An 18647-nucleotide genomic window follows, 5' to 3' on the forward strand; every position below is an offset into this window, starting at 1 on the left:
CCCGAGGGACCCCGGCCACCCAGCGCCCGCAGCACCCCTGGCTGGGCCCCGAGGGACCCCGGCGTCCGGCCGCCCAGCGCCCGCAGCACCCCTGGCTGGGCCCCGAGGGACCCCGGCGTCCGGCCGCCCAGCGCCCGCAGCACCCCTGGCTGGGCCCCGAGGGACCCCGGCCGCCCAGCGCCCGCAGCACCCCTGGCTGGGCCCCGAGGGACCCCGGCGTCCGGCCGCCCCGAGGACCCCGGCGTCCGGCCGCCCAGCGCCCGCAGCACCCCTGGCTGGGCCCCGAGGGACCCCGGCGTCCGGCCGCCCAGCGCCCGCAGCACCCCCGGCTGAGCGCCCCCCAGGAACCCAGGCATCCGAGCGGCTCTGTGCCGGGGGTGGGGGCAGAGTGGGGGGCGCGTGCTGGGCGCTCAGGGGGAAGTTCTGGGCCCCCCTGCGAGGGGGTTGGGGGCTGAGCCCATCTGGGGGCCCCCTAGGGGGGCTGCCCCCCGGCGTGTGACAATTAAATGGTTTAACAAAACCCTCGTGTCAGTGTGATCGTGGGGGGGGGGGGGGGGGACAGGGACCCAGGTGTCCGGGCAGGGGCTAAGCAGGAGGCGGAGCCAGCTGAGACAGACAGACATTTATTCCCCATGGGGGGCGCTGGCCCCACGGCGACGCACACAGCAGCAGTGACATGGACGGGAGGGCGGGGGGCTTGGGCCCGCCCCATGGATCGCCCAGCTGGGGGGCACCGGCCTGCACGGCCCCTTGGCCTCAGAGTGGGGTTCTCCCCTGCGGGAGAGAGAGGGGTCAGAGAGAACCCAGGCGTCCTGACTCCCGGCCCCCCCCCAGCCCTGCCCCCCCAGGACCCCCGGCTCCGCCCCCCCATGGCCCCCGGCTCACCCCGACCCTGCCCCCCCCCACGGCTCCGCCCCCCCGAGGGCCCCCGGCTCACCCTGGCCCGCCCCCCGGGCCCCCGGCTCCGCCCCCCCGAGGGCCCCCGGCTCACCCCGGCCCGCCCCCCCGGCTCACCCCGGCCTGGCCCCCCGGCCCAGCCCCCCCCGGGCCCCCGGCTCCGCCCCCCCCAGGCCCCCCGGCTCACCCCGGCCCTAGCTGCACTGGCTCCAGCCGCTGGCCGAGCGGACGTGACGCAGGATGGACTGGACGGCCCCCGACGTGGTGCCCTGGCCCCCGATGTCCGGCGTGTGGGTCTGTGGGGAGGGGCTGGTTAGGGCGGGGGCGTGGCCATGAACTGGGGCTTCCCCCCCCCTGCTCTGCCCCCCATTCCCCTGGGGCCGCCTCTCCGGGGGCAGAGCCGCGACCCACCTGTCCCCCAGGGGCAATGACCCCTCACAGGAAGTCCTGCCCCCAGAAGAGGGGATTTCCTGTCCCGGGAGCCTGTGATTGGCCACTGCTGAGGGAAGAGGTGGGACTTGTGCTCCTGCTTGGAATCTCCCTACCATTAAGGCGGGACTTCCTGACCCAGCTGCTGCCGCTGGCCTATATTAGGGGAGGAGGGCGGGACTTCCCCCCTTGCCAGCCAGGGAAGGGAAGGGGCGGGGCTTACCGCCTCGTCGTCCAGGGAGGCCAGCACTGCCTGGCGGATGGTGGTGGCGAAGCTGTGCAGCCTGCGAGGGGAGGGGCAAAGGGGGCGGAGTCAGAGCAGCAAGGCCCCGCCCACCCAACAGGTACCACCCCCGCGGGAAGAGAACAGAGGGGGAGGCCCTGAAGGTGGGGCAGGGGAGAGTGCAGGGCATGGGGGGGAGGGGAGATGGGGGGCACATGGGGTGGGTGGGGCTCACCGGAGGGGGGCGAGGGGGGGCTCACCGGAGGGGGGCACAGGCGGGGGGCTCACCGGAGGGGGCGAGGGGGGGGAAGGGGGTGTCACCAGAGGGGGCGAGGGGGGGCACAGGCTGGGGGGCACAGGGGGGGGCTCACCGGAGGGGGCGAGGGGGGGCGAGGGGGGCTCACCGGAGGGGGGCGAGGGGGGCACAGGCTGGGGGGCACAGGGGGGGGCTCACCGGAGGTGGTCCAGCATCATGCAGGCGGCGAGCAGGGTGGCTGTGGGGTTGGCGACGTTCTTCTGGGCGATGCTCTTCCCCGTGTTCCGCGTGGCCTGGGGGGGCGGCGCGGTGAGACCCTGCGTCCCCCCCCGCAGCCCCCATTCCCGCCCCACGGCCCCCTGGAACCCTCACTCCAGCCAGTGTCCCCCCAGCCCCCCCATTCCCGCCCCACGGCCCCCTGGAACCCTCACTCCAGCCAGTGTCCCCCAGCCCCCCCAGTCCCGCCCCACGGCCCCCTGGAACCCTCACTCCAGCCAGTGTCCCCCCAGCCCCCCCATTCCCGCCCCACGGCCCCCTGGAACCCTCACTCCAGCCAGTGTCCCCCCAGCCCCCCCATTCCCGCCCCACGGCCCCCCCGCTCACGGTCTCGAAGACGGCGAAGTCCCTCCCGTAGTTGGCGCCGGGCACCAGCCCCGGGCCCCCGACCAGCCCCGCGCACACGTTGTTCACGATGTTCCCGTACAGATTGGGCATCACCATGACATCAAACTGCTGGGGGCGGGACACCAGCTGGGGGGAGAGGGGGGGTCAGGACGCCTGGGCTCGCTCCCCGGCGGGGCGGGGCCCGGACGCCGGGGTTCTCACCTGCATGGTGGTGTTGTCCACGATCATGCTCTCGAAGGTGAGCTCCGGGTAGCCGCCCGCCACCTCCCGGCAGCACTGCAGGAAGAGCCCGTCCCCCAGCTTCCTGCGGGGGGGAGGGGGTGAGCGACGCCTGCCCGGCCCCCCCCAGCCCCCGCCCGCCCCCCCCCAGCCCGGCACCCACATGATGTTGGCCTTGTGCACGGCGGTGACCTTGGCGCGCCCGGCCTCGCGCGCCAGCCGGAAGGCGTAGTCGGCGATGCGCAGCGACCGCGCCCTGGTGATGATCTTCAGGCACTCGACCACGCCGGAGACGCTCTGCGGGGGGGAGGGGCCCGGCTCAGGCGTCCCCCCCAAACGGGGCGGGGCCCGAGGCACCCGGTGAGCACAGAGCCGGGGGGGGGCAGGGGCTCCCAGGGGTGGGTGGGACCCGGGGGTGGGGGAGGGCAGGGCCCATGGGGGGGCGGGGCAGGGTGGGGCTCCTGGGGAGACAGGACCCCAGGGGGTGGGGCTCCGGGGGGTGGGCGGGGCCCCAGGTGGCGGGGCTCCCGGGGGTGGGTGGGGCTCCCGGGGTTGGGATGGGTGGGGCCCCAGTGGGCTCCTGGGGGTGGGATGGGCGGGGCCCCAGGGGGCGGGGCTTCCAGGGGTGGGATGGGCGGGGCCCCAGGGGTGGGTGGGGCTCCAGGGGATGGGATGGGCGGGGCTCCAGGGGGCTCCTGGGGGTGGGATGGGCGGGGCCCCAGGGGGCGGGGCTCCCAGGGGTGGGTGGGACCCCAGGGGGTGGGGGAGGGCCGGGGCCCGGGGGGGGGCTGGGCAGGGTGGGGCTCCTTGGCAGACAGGACCCCAGGGGGTGGGGCTCCTGGGGGTGGGCGGGGCCCCAGGGGGCGGGGCTCCCGGGGGTGGGCGGGGCCCCAGGGGATGGGATGGGCGGGACCCCAGGGGGCGGGGCTCCCAGGGGTGGGTGGGACCCCAGGGGGTGGGGGAGGGCAGGGACCCATGGGGGGGCAGGGTGGGGCTCCTTGGCAGACAGGACCCCAGGGGGTGGGGCTCCTGGGGGTGGGCGGGGCCCCAGGGGGCGGGGCTCCCGGGGGTGGGCAGGGCTCCCGGGGATGGGATGGGCGGGGCCCCAGGGGGCAGGGCTCCCAGGGGTGGGTGGGGCTCCTGGGGGTGGGCGGGGCCCCAGGGGGCGGGGCTCCCAGGGGTGGGTGGGGCCCCAGGGGGCGGGGCTCCCAGGGGTGGGCGGGGCTCCCAGGGGGGCACCTCGTGCTCCAGGCTGCTGTACTCGCCCTCCGTGTTCTCGCGGACGATCAGGATGTCGATGTCCCGGTGCCGCGTCAGCACCCGCGGGAGGCTCTGGCAGTGAATCACGTTGGCGTAGAGATCCAGGCTGGTGCTGGGGGGGGACAGGGTCAGAGCCCCCCCAGCTCCGCCGGCGCCCCCCACTCCCGACCCGCAGCCCCCCAGCCCCGCCGGCGCCCCCCACTCCCGACCCGCACCCCCCAGCTCCGCCGGCGCCCCCCACCCCCGACCCCCAGCCCCCAGCTCCGCCGGTGCCCCCCACTCCCGACCCGCAGCCCCCAGCTCCGCCGGTGCCCCCCACTCCTGACCCGCAGCCCCCAGCTCCTCCGGTGCCCCCCACTCCTGACCCGCAGCCCCCAGCTCCGCCGGTGCCCCCCACTCCCGACCCGCAGCCCCCCAGCTCCGCCGGCGCCCCCCACTCCCGACCCGCAGCCCCCAGCCCCGCCGGCGCCCCCCACTCCCGACCCGCAGCCCCCAGCCCCGCCGGCGCCCCTCACTCCCGACCCGCCGCCCCCCCCCCCCCCCGGCGCCCCTCACTCCCGACCCGCAGCCCCCCAGCCCCGCCGGCGCCCCACACTCCCGACCCGCAGCCCCCCAGCACCGCCGGCGCCCTCACTCCCGACCCGCAGCCCCCCAGCCCCGCCGGCGCCCCTCACTCCCGACCCGCAGCCCCCCAGCCCCCCCGGCGCCCCTCACTCCCGACCCGCAGCCCCCCGCCCCGCCGGCGCCCCTCACTCCCGACCCGCAGCCCCCCGCCCCGCCGGCGCCCCTCACTCCCGACCCGCAGCCCCCCAGCTCCGCCGGCGCCCCTCACTCCCGACCCGCAGCCCCCCAGCTCCGCCGGCGCCCCTCACTCCCGACCCGCAGCCCCACCCCCCTGCCCTGCCCGCGCCCCTCAGTCCCGACCCGCAGCCCACCCGCTCCGACGGCGCCCCTCACTCCCTACCCGCCGCCCCCCTCCCCTCCGGCGCCCCTCACTCCCGACCCGCAGCCCCCCAGCTCCGCCGGCGCCCCTCACTCCCGACCCGCAGCCCCCCAGCTCCGCCGGCGCCCCTCACTCCCGACCCGCAGCCCCCCGCCCCGCCGGCGCCCCTCACTCTCGACCCGCAGCCCCCCAGCTCCGCCGGCGCCCCTCACTCCCGACCCGCAGCCCCCCAGCTCCGCCGGCGCCCCTCACTCCCGACCCGCAGCCCCACCCCCCCAGCCCTGCCGGCGCCCCTCACTCCCGACCCGCAGCCCCCCAGCTCCGCCGGCGCCCCTCACTCCCGGCCCGCAGCCCCCCAGCTCCGCCGGCGCCCCTCACTCCCGGCCCGCAGCCCCCCAGCTCCGCCGGCGCCCCTCACTCCCGGCCCGCAGCCCCCAGCTCCGCCGGCGCCCCTCACTACCGCCCCGCAGCCCCCCAGCTCCGCCGGGGCCCCTCACTCCCGCCCCGCAGCCCCCCAGCTCCGCCGGCGCCCCTCACTCCCGACCCGCAGCCCCCCAGCTCCGCCGGCGCCCCTCACTCCCGACCCGCAGCCCCCCAGCTCCGCCGGCGCCCCTCACTCCCGACCCGCAGCCCCCCAGCTCCGCCGGCGCCCCTCACTCCCGACCCGCAGCCCCACCCCCCCAGCCCTGCCGGCGCCCCTCACTCCCGACCCGCAGCCCCACCCCCCCAGCCCTGCCGGCGCCCCTCACTCCCGACCCGCAGCCCCCCAGCCCCGCCGGCGCCCCTCACTCCCGGCCCGCAGCCCCCAGCCCCGCCGGCGCCCCTCACTCCCGGCCCGCAGCCCCCCAGCCCCGCCGGCGCCCCTCACTCCCGACCCGCAGCCCCCCAGCCCCGCCGGCGCCCCTCACTCCCGACCCGCAGCCCCCCAGCCCCGCCGGCGCCCCTCACTCCCGACCCGCAGCCCCCAGACCCGCCGGCGCCCCTCACTCCCGACCCGCAGCCCCCCAGCTCCGCCGGCGCCCCTCACTCCCGACCCGCAGCCCCCCAGCTCCGCCGGCGCCCCTCACTCCCGACCCGCAGCCCCCAGCCCTGCTGGTGCCCCTCACTCCCGACCCGCAGCCCCACCCCCCCAGCCCTGCCGGCGCCCCTCACTCCCGACCCGCAGCCCCCCAGCTCCGCCGGCGCCCCTCACTCCCGACCCGCAGCCCCCCAGCTCCGCCGGCGCCCCTCACTCCCGACCCGCAGCCCCCCAGCTCCGCCGGCGCCCCTCACTCTCGACCCGCAGCCCCCCAGCTCCGCCGGCGCCCCGCACGCCCGACCCGCAGCCCACCCCCCCAGCCCTGCCGGCGCCCCTCACTGCCGACCCGCAGCCCCCCAGCTCCGCCGGAGCCCCTCACTCCCGACCCGCAGCCCCCCAACTCCGCCAGTGCCCCTCACTCCCGACCCGCAGCCCCCCAGCTCCGCCGGCATGTAGCTGCCCGCTCACCGCAGGATGTTATTCCGGGATTTGTGGGACGGGGGCAGGTTGTGGTTGGTCTCAATGTTTCCTGTCGACCAGAAACAGAAACGGGTCAATCTCCAAACGCAGGAATCCAGACCAGACGGGGACCCCTCGGGGGCAGGGCAGAGTGGCTGGGGACCCCTCGGGGGCAGGGCAGAGTGGCTGGGGACCCCTCGGGGCGGGGAGGGACCCAGGGACCCCACCAGCACCGGGACACAAACCCTTCAGGGCGACGCGGTTTCGCCGGATGGCCATGATCGCGTTCTGAATATCATCCTCCGCCGCCTCCGAGCTCACCCGCACCTCCTCAAAGTCCACCGGGACGCAGGCCTGCCTGGGGGAGGGGAGAGAGACAGGACGCCTGGGTTCTCTGGGAGGGGAGTTAGACCCTTGCCTGGGTTCCCCCCCCTCTCAGGGTCAGCACTGGGGGCAGCTGCCCTGATCCCCCCCCTACCTGAACACCTCCTTCACGTGCAGCATCAGCTCCGGCCCGATGCCGTCGCCCGGGATCATGGTCACGGTGTGACGCCCCCCGTACTTCGCGGGAGGAGGCTGCGGAAAGAGGTGGTGTGAAAGAACCCAGGAGTCCGGGCTCCCAACCCTTCCCGTTCTAACCCCCCAGCCTCCACTCCCCTCCCAGAGCCGGGGAAAGAACCCCGGAGTCCTGGCTCCCAGCCCCCCCTGCTCTAACCACCAGCCCCCACTCCCCTCCCAGAGCCGGGGAGAGAACCCCGGAGTCCGGGCTCCCAGCCCCCCCTGCTCTAACCACCAGCCCCCACTCCCCTCCCAGAGCTGGGGAGAGAACCCAGGAGTCCTGGCTCCCAGCCCCCCCGCTCTAACCACCAGCCCCCACTCCCCTCCCAGAGCCCAGGAGAGAACCCCGGAGTCCGGGCTCCCAGCCCCCCCTCCCACTGGCTCCCCAGTCTGGGAGCAGTACTCACGATGGGGGTGTGCTGTGGGTTGCAGGATGCACAGACGGGGGTGGGGGGGAGAGAGAAGGGGGTTAGTACGGCTCAGTGCGACAGAGGCCGGGTGGTGGGGGACGGGGGGGCCTCCCCAAGGGACACCCGGGTGGCGGGGGAGGGGTCTGAAGCTAAACGCACAGGCCACGGTACCCCCAGCCCCCCCAATCCTTGACCCATGCTCCAGCCAGCCCCCACCCATCCTGTCCCCCCCGGCTGTCAGCGCTCTGGGGTCACCCTGGGGGGGGGCTGCTAGGCCCCTCCCCCAGGGAGCCGTGGCGCCCGCCCAGCGTCCTGTGGCAGGGAGTTCCCCAGGCCGCCCGCTGTCCCTCCGCGCGGATGGAGGGGGCTCGGGTGTGATGGGGAGGTCGCGACCCTGCTGCTGGCCCCGCCCCACTCGCCAAGCCCCGCCCACGGGCAGAGCGGGGGTCGGGGGGGACTCACTGACGTCAGGGTCCGGCGCTCGGCTCCCGGCACCTGGGGGAGAACAACCGGGCAGGTTAGAGCCGGGGGGGGGGGCGAGCCCGGACGCCTGGGTTCTTTCCGCAGCCCGGGGGGGCGTGTGGAGGGGTCACTCTTGCTCGCCCCAGAGGATGCTGGGAACTGGTCCCAGGGGTTGGCGTCTCTCTGGCGCCCTCTGGGGGGCTGGGCGAGGTCACCCTCTTCCACCCCCCACCCCCCCCCCCGGCAAAGGGGAGCTGCAGCCAATCAGAAACGGCAGCTTCGCTGTGTCCCGCCCACTCGGGGAAGCCGGCCCGATCAGCAACAGCCGCCGGTGACGAAGACCAATAGAAAGAGACTCACCAGCTTGGCCCCGCCCCAATCTTTGAAAGTGCCTTTCCCGCCCCCTTCGGGCGTCGCAACCAATCAGCTCCGCTCTGATCTATCAAGCCCCACCCACCCCCTACGCGTGTTCCAATCAGAAGTAAGCCTCTGACTCTCTCCGCCCATTTCCATCGCCCAATCAACTCCAAGATGGTGGGACCGCCCTCTCCTCAACCCCAGCCAATCACAGCCTCGACTCCTGATTTTGCCGCCCCCGCCCCCTCCGGCGTCCTGTCCAATGAGGAGGACGCTGCCCCGCCCATTTCACTCCCTCTCGTCCAATCAGGAGCCGCCCTCGCGAGATGAGCCCGGGCCGCCGGCCGGTCCTCCCGCCGAAGGCCCCCCCCCCGCGCGCCCCTGCTCACCAGGCGGGGCGCCAGTAGGGCCACTCTCCACAGCTGCCTCGTCGCCATCAGAGCCGCAGCCATGGCAGAGCCGCGCACCCGCTACCGCGAGAACTAGTCAGCGAAATCCCGCGAGAGATCCGACCTGGAATTCTCGCGACGTCTCTCTGGGGAAAACTGGGCGTGCGCGCGTGCGCAGTGAGGCAATGCCGCGCCTATTTTCCGCGAGTCGTCAGCGCCATATACATCCCGGCGGCCATTTTGTATCATCAGGTTGGGGGCTATCTCGAGCCGTCCTGAGAGACGCATGCGCATTGACAGCCCTTTGGCTTGTTTCTCGCTCCTTGGGGGCAAATAAGTCTCGGCGGCCATTTTGTCCCTGAAAGTCTCTATCATTGGTAGGGAGGCTTGGCGAGAAGGCGGAGCGCGCGTGCGCACTGAGGGGATCGCGCCTTTTCTCGTCCGCGGGCGCGCAAAAGACGTCTCGGCGGCCATTTTATTTCTCGAATTTCCGTGGAAATCTCGCGAGCTCTAGCTCGGCGCAGGCCCCGTGGTCGCCCGGCGTCTCTTCTCGCTCCGCCCCGCGCTAGATGAATCCCGGCCGCCATTTTCTCTCCCGGGGCGCTACAGCCACGTCCGCTCTGGGTCACGTGGCGCGTTGGGGGCGCTGCTGATTGGCTGGCGGCGGAAGGCGCTTTCCCGACACGCTGCGCGCGGGGCCCCGGCTCTTCGGCCACAGGCGGCGATGGCGCTGGCGGGGATCGCGCTGCTCCTGGCGGCCGCGGCGCTGGGCGGGGCCAGAGGTACCGGGCCCCGCCCCCTGCCCGGCCCCTCAGACCCCGCCCCCGTGAGCCCCGCGGGGCCAGAGGGGCGGGGCCGGCATCCGGGGGGGCGGGGCCGGGATCCGGGGGGGCTGTGGGGGCGGGGTCAGAGGGGCGGGGCCGGGATCCGGGGGGGCTGTGGGGGCGGGGAAACAGGCGCGGGCCAGGGATCCGGGGGGGGCTGTGGGGGCGGGGTCACGGGGCGGCCCCCGGCTCCGCGCCGGGCACGCGAGGGGTCAGAGGGGCGGGGCCGGGATCCGGGGGGGCTGTGGGGGGGGTCACAGGGGCGGGGCCAGTATCCGGGGGGGCATTGGGGGCGGAGGGGCGGGGCCGGGATCCGGGGGGGCTGTGGGGGCGGAGGGGCGGGCCCGGGGTCCGGGGCGCTGTGGGGGCGGGGTCGGAGGGGCGGGGCGGGGATCCGGGGGGGCTGTGGGGGTGGGGTCAGAGGGGCGGGGCCGGGATCCGGGGGGGGTGGGGGGGCGGGGTCCGGGGGGCGGGGCCGGGGTCCGGGGGGCTGTGGGGGCGGGGGGGCGGGGCCGGGATCCGGGGGGCTGTGGGGGCGGAGGGGCGGGGCCGGGGTCCGGGGGGCTGTGGGGGCGGGGTCGGAGGGGCGGGGCCGGGATCCGGGGGGGGCGGGGGGGGGGGGGTCGGAGGGGCGGGGCCGGGATCCGGGGGGGGCTGTGGGGGTGGGGTCGGAGGGGCGGGGCCGGGATCCGGGGGGGCTGTGGGGGTGGGGTCGGAGGGGCGGGGCCGGGATCCGGGGGGGCTGTGGGGGCGGGGTCGGAGGGGCGGGGCCGGGATCCAGGGGGGCTGTGGGGGTGGGGCCGGAGGGGCGGGGCCGGGATCCGGGGGGGATGTGGGGGCGGGGCCGGAGGGGCGGGGCCGGGATCCGGGGGGCTGTGGGGGTGGGTCAGAGGGGCAGGGCTGGGATCCAGGGGGCAGTTGGGGTGGGGTCAGAGGGGCGGGGCCAGAGAGGGGCGGGGCTGGGTCGAGGGGGGGGCTGTGGGGGCGGGGTCGGAGGGGCGGGGCCGGGGTCAAGGGGAGCTGTGGGGGTGGGGTCGGAGGGGCGGGGCCGGGATCCGGGGGGGGCTGTGGGGGTGGGGTCGGAGGGGCGGGGCCGGGATCCGGGGGGGCTGTGGGGGTGGGGTCGGAGGGGCGGGGCCGGGATCCGGGGGGGCTGTGGGGGCGGGGCCGGAGCGGCGGGGCCGGGATCAGGGGGGGCGGGGGGGGTGGGTCAGAGGGGCAGGGCTGGGATCCGGGGGGACTGTGGGGGTGGGTAAGAAGGGCAGGGCAGGGATCCAGGGGGGGGTTGGGGTGGGGTCAGAGGGGCGGGGCTGGGTCGAGGGGGGGCTGTGGGGGTGGGGTCAGAGGGGCGGGGCCGGGATCCGGGGGGCAGTGGGGGTGGGGTCCGAGGGGCGGGGCCGGGATCCGGGGGGGCTGTGGGGGCGGGGCCGGAGGGGCGGGGCCGGGATCCGGGGGGGCTGTGGGGGTGGGGTCACAGGGGCGGGGCCAGGATCCTTGGGGTCGGAGGGGCGGGGCCGGGATCCGGGGGGGCTGTGGGGGTGGGGTCGGAGGGGCGGGGCCGGGATCCGGGGGGGCTGTGGGGGCGGGGTCGGAGGGGCGGGGCCGGGGTCAAGGGGAGCTGTGGGGGTGGGGTCGGAGGGGCGGGGCCGGGATCCGGGGGGGCTGTGGGGGTGGGGTCAGAGGGGCAGGGCCGGGATCCGGGGGGGCTGTGGGGGTGGGGTCGGAGGGGCGGGGCCGGGATCCGGGGGGGCTGTGGGGGCGGAGCCGACTCTCACTGCTCCCCCCCCCACAGCTGAGCCGTGCCCGGAGCCCACCATCGTCCCGTCCTATTACACCACGGCCGACGCCGTCATCTCCTCGGAGAGCGTCTTCGTGGTGGAGATCGCGCTCACCTGCCGCAACGGGGCGCAGGTACGGGGGGCGGAGCCCGGACGCCTGGGTTCTCACCTGGCCGGGGGGGCGGAGCCCGGACGCCTGGGTTCTCACCTGGCCAGGGGTGGGGGGGCCGGAGTCCGGACGCCTGGGTTCTCACCTGGCCAGGGGTGGGGGGGCCGGAGTCCGGACGCCTGGGTTCTCACCTGGCCAGGGGTGGGGGGGCCGGAGTCCGGACGCCTGGGTTCTCACTTGGGCGGGGTAGAGAGATGGGGGGGGCTGGTCCCTGGGGCGCTGACCTCGCAGGATCTGGCCAGGGCCATTCAACATCCCCACTGGGGGGGTGGGAGGGGGGGTGCCGGGGGGGGCACGGCCGGTCATGGAGCAGGCTGGGGAAGGGGGTGGAGGAGGGGGGGGCCTCTGCTGTGGCCCCGCCCCCCCCGGTGCTAGACTCTTTCTCCTCCCCAGAATGTCGCCCTTTATGCTGACGTCAACGGCAAACAGTTCCCCGTCACCCGGGGGCAGGACGTGGGGCGCTACCAGGTAGGGGGGGGGCCCGGAGGGGGGGCTGGGGGCCAGGACTCCTGGGTTCTCTCCCGCCTCTGGGAGGGGAGTGGGTGGGGGCTGGGGGCCAGGACTCCTGGGTTCTCTCCCGGCTCTGGGAGGGGAGTGGGGGGGGGCTGGGGGCCAGGACTCCTGGGTTCTCTCCCGGCTCTGGGAGGGCAGTGGGGGGGGCTGCGGGCCAGGACTCCTGGGTTCTCTCCCGGCTCTGGGAAGGCAGTGCGGGGGGCTGGGGGTGTGATGGAATAGGGACGGTCTGTGTGCTTAGTAGGCAGAGACAGGTCTGCAGCTGTAACATGAGCCTGGCCTGGGGGAGGGGAGGTCTCACCTCTGGCTGGGTCTGAGGCCGCAGCCTCTCCGGGCCGGGTCTCTGGGCGTTCCCTCCCCGCCAGGCACTCGGGCAGAGCACTTTCCCCGTTGTCAGGGTGCAGAGCCCTGCGCCGACTCTGACTACGGGTCACGACCAGGGCACCCCGGGCATTGCCTGGCCAGGTCTCGAGGTCCCCCCCCATTAGCACCTCTGTGGGCAAATGGGGGTGCACCCCCACATCCTTGGGTCCCTCCTTGTCCCCCCACTTCAGGTGCACCCTCGCCACGGGCACCTTGAATGGGGTCCCGCTCACGCCCATCAGGGACAGGTAGGTATCAGGCACCATCCGATTTAGGCCCACCACCTCGGGCCGGGCCAGCGTCACCTCTGCGCCTGCGTCCCAGTACCCAGTGACCTTCCTCCCATCCACCTCCAGGGGAACGAGGCACTCGCTCCGGAGGGGCAGCCCCATGGCCACCCTGTAGCAGAACCTTGTGTCCGGAGCATCCAGCCCCCCAGGGGCGCTGACCTGGGGCCCTCCTCCCTCCTCCCCAGGTGGGACGCTGCCAGCCCCCCTCTCTTGGGCATGTTGCCCCTCCTCCGATTGGGTCTGTACCCAGTCAACCCTCGGCGGGTTGGGTCTGCTCGGTCTGTCTCTGAGCTTGGGGCACTGGGCCCGTATGTGGCCTTGTTGGCCACAGTGAAAGCAGCCCATGTCTCGTGGGTCCCCTCGAGGGGGTCGGGTGGATCTGACGCTGGACGTTCCCCTTTTGTGGGGGTTCTCCATAGGGCCCCGCTGGGAGGTCCCGTGGTGACTCTCTCTCTGCGTTGAGGCAGACCTGCCCCCTCGAGACTCCTCCCTGCCATCCCCCGCCCGACTGTCCATGTATTGGTCGGCCAGCCGGCCTGCATGCTGCGGGTTCTCCGGCTTCTGGTCCATCAACCACCGCCTCAGGTCGGATGGGCACTGCTCATACAGGTGCTCCAGTACGACTAGGTCAAGCAGGTCCTCTCTAGTTTGGGCCCCGGCTGTCCACTTGCGGGCATACCCCTGCGCCCGGTTGACCAGTTGCAGGTATGTGCCCTCCCGGGTCTTACGTTGACCCCGGAACCTCTTCCGGTACATCTCCGGGGTCAGCCCAAACTCGCGGAGCAGGGCCTCTTTGAACAGGTTGTAGTCCCGCGCCTCCGCCCCTCTCATTCGGCTGTACACCTCCACGGCGGTGGGGTCCAGTAAGGGGGTGAGGAACTGGATCCTGTCTGCAGGGTCCACCTGGTGCAGCTCACAGGCGTTCTCAAAGGCCGTCAGGAAGGTGTCTATGTCCTCCCCCTCCTTACGCCGGGCCAGGAAGTTCTTATCGAAGCTCTTTGTAGGCTTGGGCCCCCCCTCACTCACCGCCGCCGGGGCCTCCCTGCTCCTCAGCCGGGCCAGGGCCAGCTCATGGTTGCGCTGCTTCTCCCTCTCCTCGTATTCGCGTTGCTTTTGTCTTTCCTCATATTCCCTCTGCTCCTTACGCTCCTCCAGCTCTCTCAGTTGTATCTCTCTCTCCCAGTCCAGCCGCCTGCGCTCCACGGAGGCCAAGTGTCGCCGGGACGATCCTCTGCTGGCCGGGGGGGTCACGGTGCCCTCGGTAGCTGGGCTCCTCCTCCCCCTCCCCCTAGACCTAGGGGTGGGGGGTCTCGGGGAGCCCTCAGCAGCCGGCTGACCACTCCCAGCAGGTCCAGACACTGGTGCCTGTGCTGCATCTGCCGGGCTGCTTCCCTCAGAGACCGGGACCGGTTCATCCCTGCGATCTCCCTCCTCCAGCCGGGCAATCAGCTGGGCCTTGATGAGCTTCCCACAGTGCAGCCCCCCCTGCTTGCACAGCTCCACCAGCTCACACTTGCGCTTCTGGGAATACATCTTCCTGCTGGCCGCTCGCAGGCCGGGGTGCTCGCCGCTCCCCACGGGTTCCAGGGGGACCCCTAGTGTGCCAGTCCTTGAGGTCACCCCCTCTCTGCCAGGGTCGAGCTGCAGACTCCGCCGCCCCTGGGATCACTCGCTGTGATCCCCCGGGAGACCCTGTTACTGCAAAGTCCTGCTCTCTGGTCACACTCTCCCTGGGGTGAATCGCCCCTTTGTTTTACTGCTCCCCAGTCACTTACTGCAGGAAGCGCCGTCCACGGGGTGCCGCCGATCCCACCGCTGCCACCAGTTGTCACGGAGTGTGGGGGAGCCTGGCCCTGCACCCCTCTTCCTGAACTCACAGTGACTCTCAGCCAGCCAGTAAAACAGAAGGTTTATTGAACAACAGGAACACAGGATACAGCCCAGCTTGTGTTCAGAGCCAGGACCCCTCAACCTGGCCTTTCTGGGGGGTTCAGGGTGCTTGGATCCCAGCCTAGGATCCCCTGAAACCCACCACCCAGCTTCCAAAAAACCAACTCCCTCCACTCCCCACTTCCCTTTGTCTAGCCCCAGCCAGAGGTGAGACCTCCCCTCCCCCAGGCCAGGCTCATGTTACAGCTGCAGACCTGGCTCTGCCTACTAAGCACACAGACAGTCCCTATTCCATCACAGGCTGGGGACCAGGACTCCTGGGTTCTCTCCCGGCTCTGGGAGGGGAGTGGGTGGGGGCTGGGGGCCAGGACTCCTGGGTTCTCTCCCGGCTCTGGGAGGGCAGTGGGGGGGGGCTGGGGCGCTCTCACAGGTGTCCCCCCCCCCCCCCCCAGGTCTCCTGGAGCATGGAGCACAGGGCCGCCCGGTCAGGCACCTACGAAGTGAAGTTCTTTGACGAGGAATCGTACAGCGCCCTGCGCAAGGTGAGGGGCTGGCTCTGGCCTGGGGCGCCCCAGTGCTGGGGGGGCGTTTGCGGGTTGGGGGCCTGGGTCCGGTTCTGCTGCCTGGGGATGGTCTGTGGGGCCCCGCAACTGACACCCCATTTCCCGCCCCCCAGGCCCAGCGCAACAACGAGGACGTGTCGGCGATCCGAGCCCTGTTCACAGTCAGTGTGGATCACCGGGTGAGGGGGGCTGTGTCCTGGGGGGCCGGGATCCCCATGGTGGGGGGGTGGGGCTGTGTCCTGGGGGGCCGGGATCCCCATGGTGGGGTGGCAGGGCTGTGTCCTGGGGGGCCGGGTTCCCCCTGGGGGTAGGGGGCGGGACTGTGTCCTGGGGGGCCGGGATCCCCCAGGGGGGGGGGGTGGGGCTGTGTCCTGGGGGGCCGGGATCCCCCATGGTGGGGGGGTGGGGCTCTGTCCTGGGGGGCAGGGTTCCCCCCGGGGGTGGGGGGAGGGGCTGTGTCCGGGGGGCCGGGTTCCCCCCATGGTGGGGGACGGGGCTGTGTCCGGGGGGCCGGGTTCCCCCCGGGGGTGGGGGGCGGGGCTGTGTCCTGGGGGGACGGGTTTCCCCCATGGTGGGGGCCGGGGCTGGGGCCGGGGGGCCGGGATCCCCCCAAGGTGGGGGGCGGGGGCGGGGCCCCGGGCCCCCCCCGGGGGGGGGGGGCCGCGCCGGGGGGGGGCGGGTCCCTGCGCCAGCCCCATGCCTGGGGGGCTGAGGAGGTGGCTGACCCCCCCGTCTCCCGCAGGGCGCCTGGAGCGGACCCTGGGTCTCCACGGAGCTGCTGGCTGCCGCCATCGGGCTCCTCGTCTACTACCTGGCCCTGAGCGCCAAGGGCAGCATCCAGGCCTGAGGGGGGCCGGGCCCCTGTGCCCCCCGGAGCCCAATAAACCCTGTGCACCCGCTGGGCTCGCCCTGCTTGGGGGGGGCGCGGGGGGGGGCTGGGCCCCCGTGTCCCCTGCTGGAGCCCAATAAACCCTGAGCACCCGCTGGGCTCGCCCTGCTTGGGGGGGGCGCGGGGGGGGGCGGCGCAGGGCGGGGGGGGCTCCCCACACCCCCCGGAGCCCAATAAACCCTGAGCACCCGCTGGGCTCGCCCTGCTTGGGGGGGCGCGGGGGGGGCGGCGCAGGGCGGGGGGGGCTCCCCACACCCCCCCGGAGCCCAATAAACCCTGAGCACCCGCTGGGCTCGCCCTGCTTGGGGGGGGCGGCGTGGGGCGGGGGGGCCGTGGGGCCAGGCCGGGGGCGAAACGGGATTCACAGGGGGGGGCAGTGTGGGGCGGGGGGGGCTCCCAGCTCCCCGCTGGGGGCCAAGGTGGGGGGGGCAGTGCGGGGCGGGGGGGGCCGGTCTCGAGTTCGGTGCTTGGTAACAAGGAGATTAACAGCCCCGGGGGGGGCCGAGCGGCCTGACGCCGTCGCACTGAACTTCACAAAGGGAGTGTGGGGGAGTCAGGCCCTGCACCCCCGGCTCCCTGCGATCCCCAGGACTCTCAGCAGCCAGGAAAGCAGGAGGTTTATTAGCCGACAGGACACAGGCCAGGCCAGGCCTTGCCGGCACAGACACCAGGATCCCCCCTTGTCAGGTCCATCTTGGGGCCCCACAGCCCCCCCCCGGGGATCAGACCCTCTCCCCCTGCTCCCCTCTGTGCCCAGCCCCCGCCGGCCCCTCCTCTCCCCTCTGCCTCTTCCCCGGGCCAGGGGGTCACCTGACCCCTTTGTCTCCAGCACCTCTAGCCAGCACCTTTGCAGGGAGGGGCCGGGCCAGCCGTTGCTAGGAGACAGAGTGACAGGCATTTGCTGCATGGCCTGTTGCTGCTAGATACTTAGGATCTGTCCCCAGCCCCCAGTGCGACCAGTCCCACCTCGTCACCCCCCCCCTTCCAGACCGAGCTGAGCGGGGTCACTCCAGCCAGTGACCCGGGGAAGTTCGAACCCACCGACATTCCCATGGCTGCCCCAGGGTCCCCCCCCCCGTTCTGGGGGGAGAGTCACCCCGGGTCATTCCAGTTTCCTGCCCCCCTGTAGGTCGGGGGGGCTCGAGGGCACTGGCAGGTTGCAGGGGGGAAGCCTTATGCCGCCCGCGCCCTTCCCCCACCCCAGTACCCCTGGGGTGCACGCGGGGCTGGGGCCTTCTCCCCACGTTCCAGTCTGGGGGGCTGTGATTCGGGCTCTCTCGGTGCAGAGCCCCCCCTCCTGACCCTGGCCCCCCTCTGGACAGGCTCCTCGGGGCGGGGCGGGGCCTTACAGCCATCTCCCCCCTGTCCCGGGCCTTCCTCCCCCTCTGGCAGGGGGCACAGGAGCGGCAGTGCTGCCGGACATGGGCAAAGACCCCAGGCCAGTAATAGTTCTGCAGCAGCCGCTGCTGGGTACGCCAGGCTCCCGGGTGCCCTGAGGGGGGAGTGTCATGGGCCTGGCACAGCAGCTGGTGGCGATACTCCTGGGGTACCACCAGCTGCCTCCTGATCCCTCCTGACTCCATCTTCCCTGGGGGAGCCCATTCTCGGTACAGGAGCCCCTTCTCCCACAGGAACCTTTTCCGGCCACCTCGTCCCATGGTCTGTCCCCCCCGCGGTTGGCCAGGTCCCCTATCCTCCGCAAGGAGGGGTCTTCCCGCACCGCGGCCTGGTACTCAGCCGCTGGGGCAGGGGCGGGGATCTGCTCTCTCTCACCGGCTGGGTATGGGGCCACAGCCCCTCTGAGCCCTGTCCCTGGGCGTTTCCTCCCCACCGGGTCAGGGTCCGGTGCCCCGGGCAGAGTGCCTTCCCCGGTGTCAGGGTGCAGAGCCCTGCGCCGACTCTGACTACGGTTCACGGACAGGGCACCCCGGGTGTTACTGGGCCAGTCCTCGAGGTCCCCCCCCATTAACACCTCCGTGGGCAAATGCGGGTGCACCCCCACGTCCTTGGGGCCCTCCTTGTCCCCCCACTTTAGGTGTACCCTCACCACAGGCACCTTGAATGGGGTCCCGCTCACACCCCTCAGGTTCAGGTAGGTGTTGGGCACCATCCGATCTGGGTCCACCACCTCGGGCCGGGCCAGCGTCACCTCTGCGCCCGTATCCCAGTACCCAGTGGCCTCCCTCCCGTCTACCTCCAGGGGAACAAGGCACTCGCTCCGGAGGGGCAGCCCTGTGCCCACCCTGTAAACCCAAAACTCAGGGCGGGGAGCATCCAGCCCCTCAGAGGGGACAGCCCGGGGCCCCCCTCCCTCCTTCGCAGGGTTTACGCGGCCAGCCCCCCTTCCCTGCGAACGCTGCCCCTCATCCGGCTGGGTCTCTACCAAGTTGACCCGGTGTGGGGTTGGTCTGCTCAGTTTGTCCCGGAGCTTGGGGCACTGGCCCCGTACGTGGCCCGGTTGGCCACATTGATAGCAGCCCATGTCTCGTGGGTCCCCTCGAGGGGTACGGCTGGACCTGCCGCCAGACGCTTCCCTTTGGTGGGGGCCCTCCCTCAGCCCCTTCTGGGAGGTCCCATGGTGACTCTCTCTCTGCGTTGAGGCAGACCTGCTCCTTCGAGACTCCTCCCTGCTATCCCCTGCCCGACGGTCCACAAACTCGTCGGCCAGCCGGCCTGCATGCTGCGGGTTCTCCGGCTTCTGGTCCATCAACCACAGGCTCAGGTCCGACGGGCACTGCTCATACAGGTGCTCCAGTACGAATAGGTCAAGCAGGTCCTCTCTAGTTTGGGCCCCAGCTGTCCACTTGCGGGCGTACCCCTGCGCCCGGTTGACCAGTTGCAGGTATGTGCCCTCCCGGGTCTTA

The 18647-nt window shown here is 73.6% G+C and overlaps 2 protein-coding genes across 3 annotated transcripts; one reads left to right on the forward strand and one right to left on the reverse strand.

The window, feature by feature from the left end:
• Window positions 1–596: 596 nt before the first annotated feature.
• On the reverse strand, window positions 597–8886 carry IDH3G (isocitrate dehydrogenase (NAD(+)) 3 non-catalytic subunit gamma). Of its 2 annotated transcripts, XM_045000633.1 has the most exons (14): window positions 8505–8789; window positions 7759–7791; window positions 7294–7305; window positions 6807–6904; window positions 6574–6686; window positions 6338–6398; window positions 3888–4020; window positions 2812–2945; window positions 2631–2733; window positions 2409–2555; window positions 2004–2098; window positions 1550–1610; window positions 1085–1193; window positions 599–774 (listed from the first exon to the last, which is right to left on the reverse strand). In XM_045000633.1, the coding sequence occupies exons 1-13, from the start codon at window positions 8565–8567 to the stop codon at window positions 1092–1094; spliced, it is 1155 nt and encodes a 384-aa protein (XP_044856568.1). In that variant the 5' UTR covers window positions 8568–8789; the 3' UTR covers window positions 599–774; window positions 1085–1091. The 2 variants fall into 2 exon arrangements, with proteins under 2 accessions (XP_044856569.1, XP_044856568.1); XM_045000634.1 differs by lacking the exon at window positions 1550–1610 and having other exon boundaries at window positions 597–774; window positions 8505–8886.
• Window positions 8887–9087: 201 nt separating this feature from the next.
• SSR4 (signal sequence receptor subunit 4) lies at window positions 9088–15793 on the forward strand. Its single transcript, XM_045000635.1, has 6 exons — window positions 9088–9286; window positions 11121–11239; window positions 11669–11743; window positions 14784–14873; window positions 15008–15073; window positions 15637–15793. Exons 1-6 carry the CDS (start codon window positions 9229–9231, stop codon window positions 15739–15741), a joined length of 513 nt encoding a protein of 170 aa, XP_044856570.1. The 5' UTR covers window positions 9088–9228; the 3' UTR covers window positions 15742–15793.
• Window positions 15794–18647: the final 2854 nt, after the last annotated feature.

The sequence above is a fragment of the Mauremys mutica genome, unplaced genomic scaffold (genome assembly GCF_020497125.1).
Source record: "Mauremys mutica isolate MM-2020 ecotype Southern unplaced genomic scaffold, ASM2049712v1 000553F_np12_obj, whole genome shotgun sequence".
In the NCBI taxonomy this organism is placed as follows: domain Eukaryota; kingdom Metazoa; phylum Chordata; order Testudines; family Geoemydidae; genus Mauremys; species Mauremys mutica.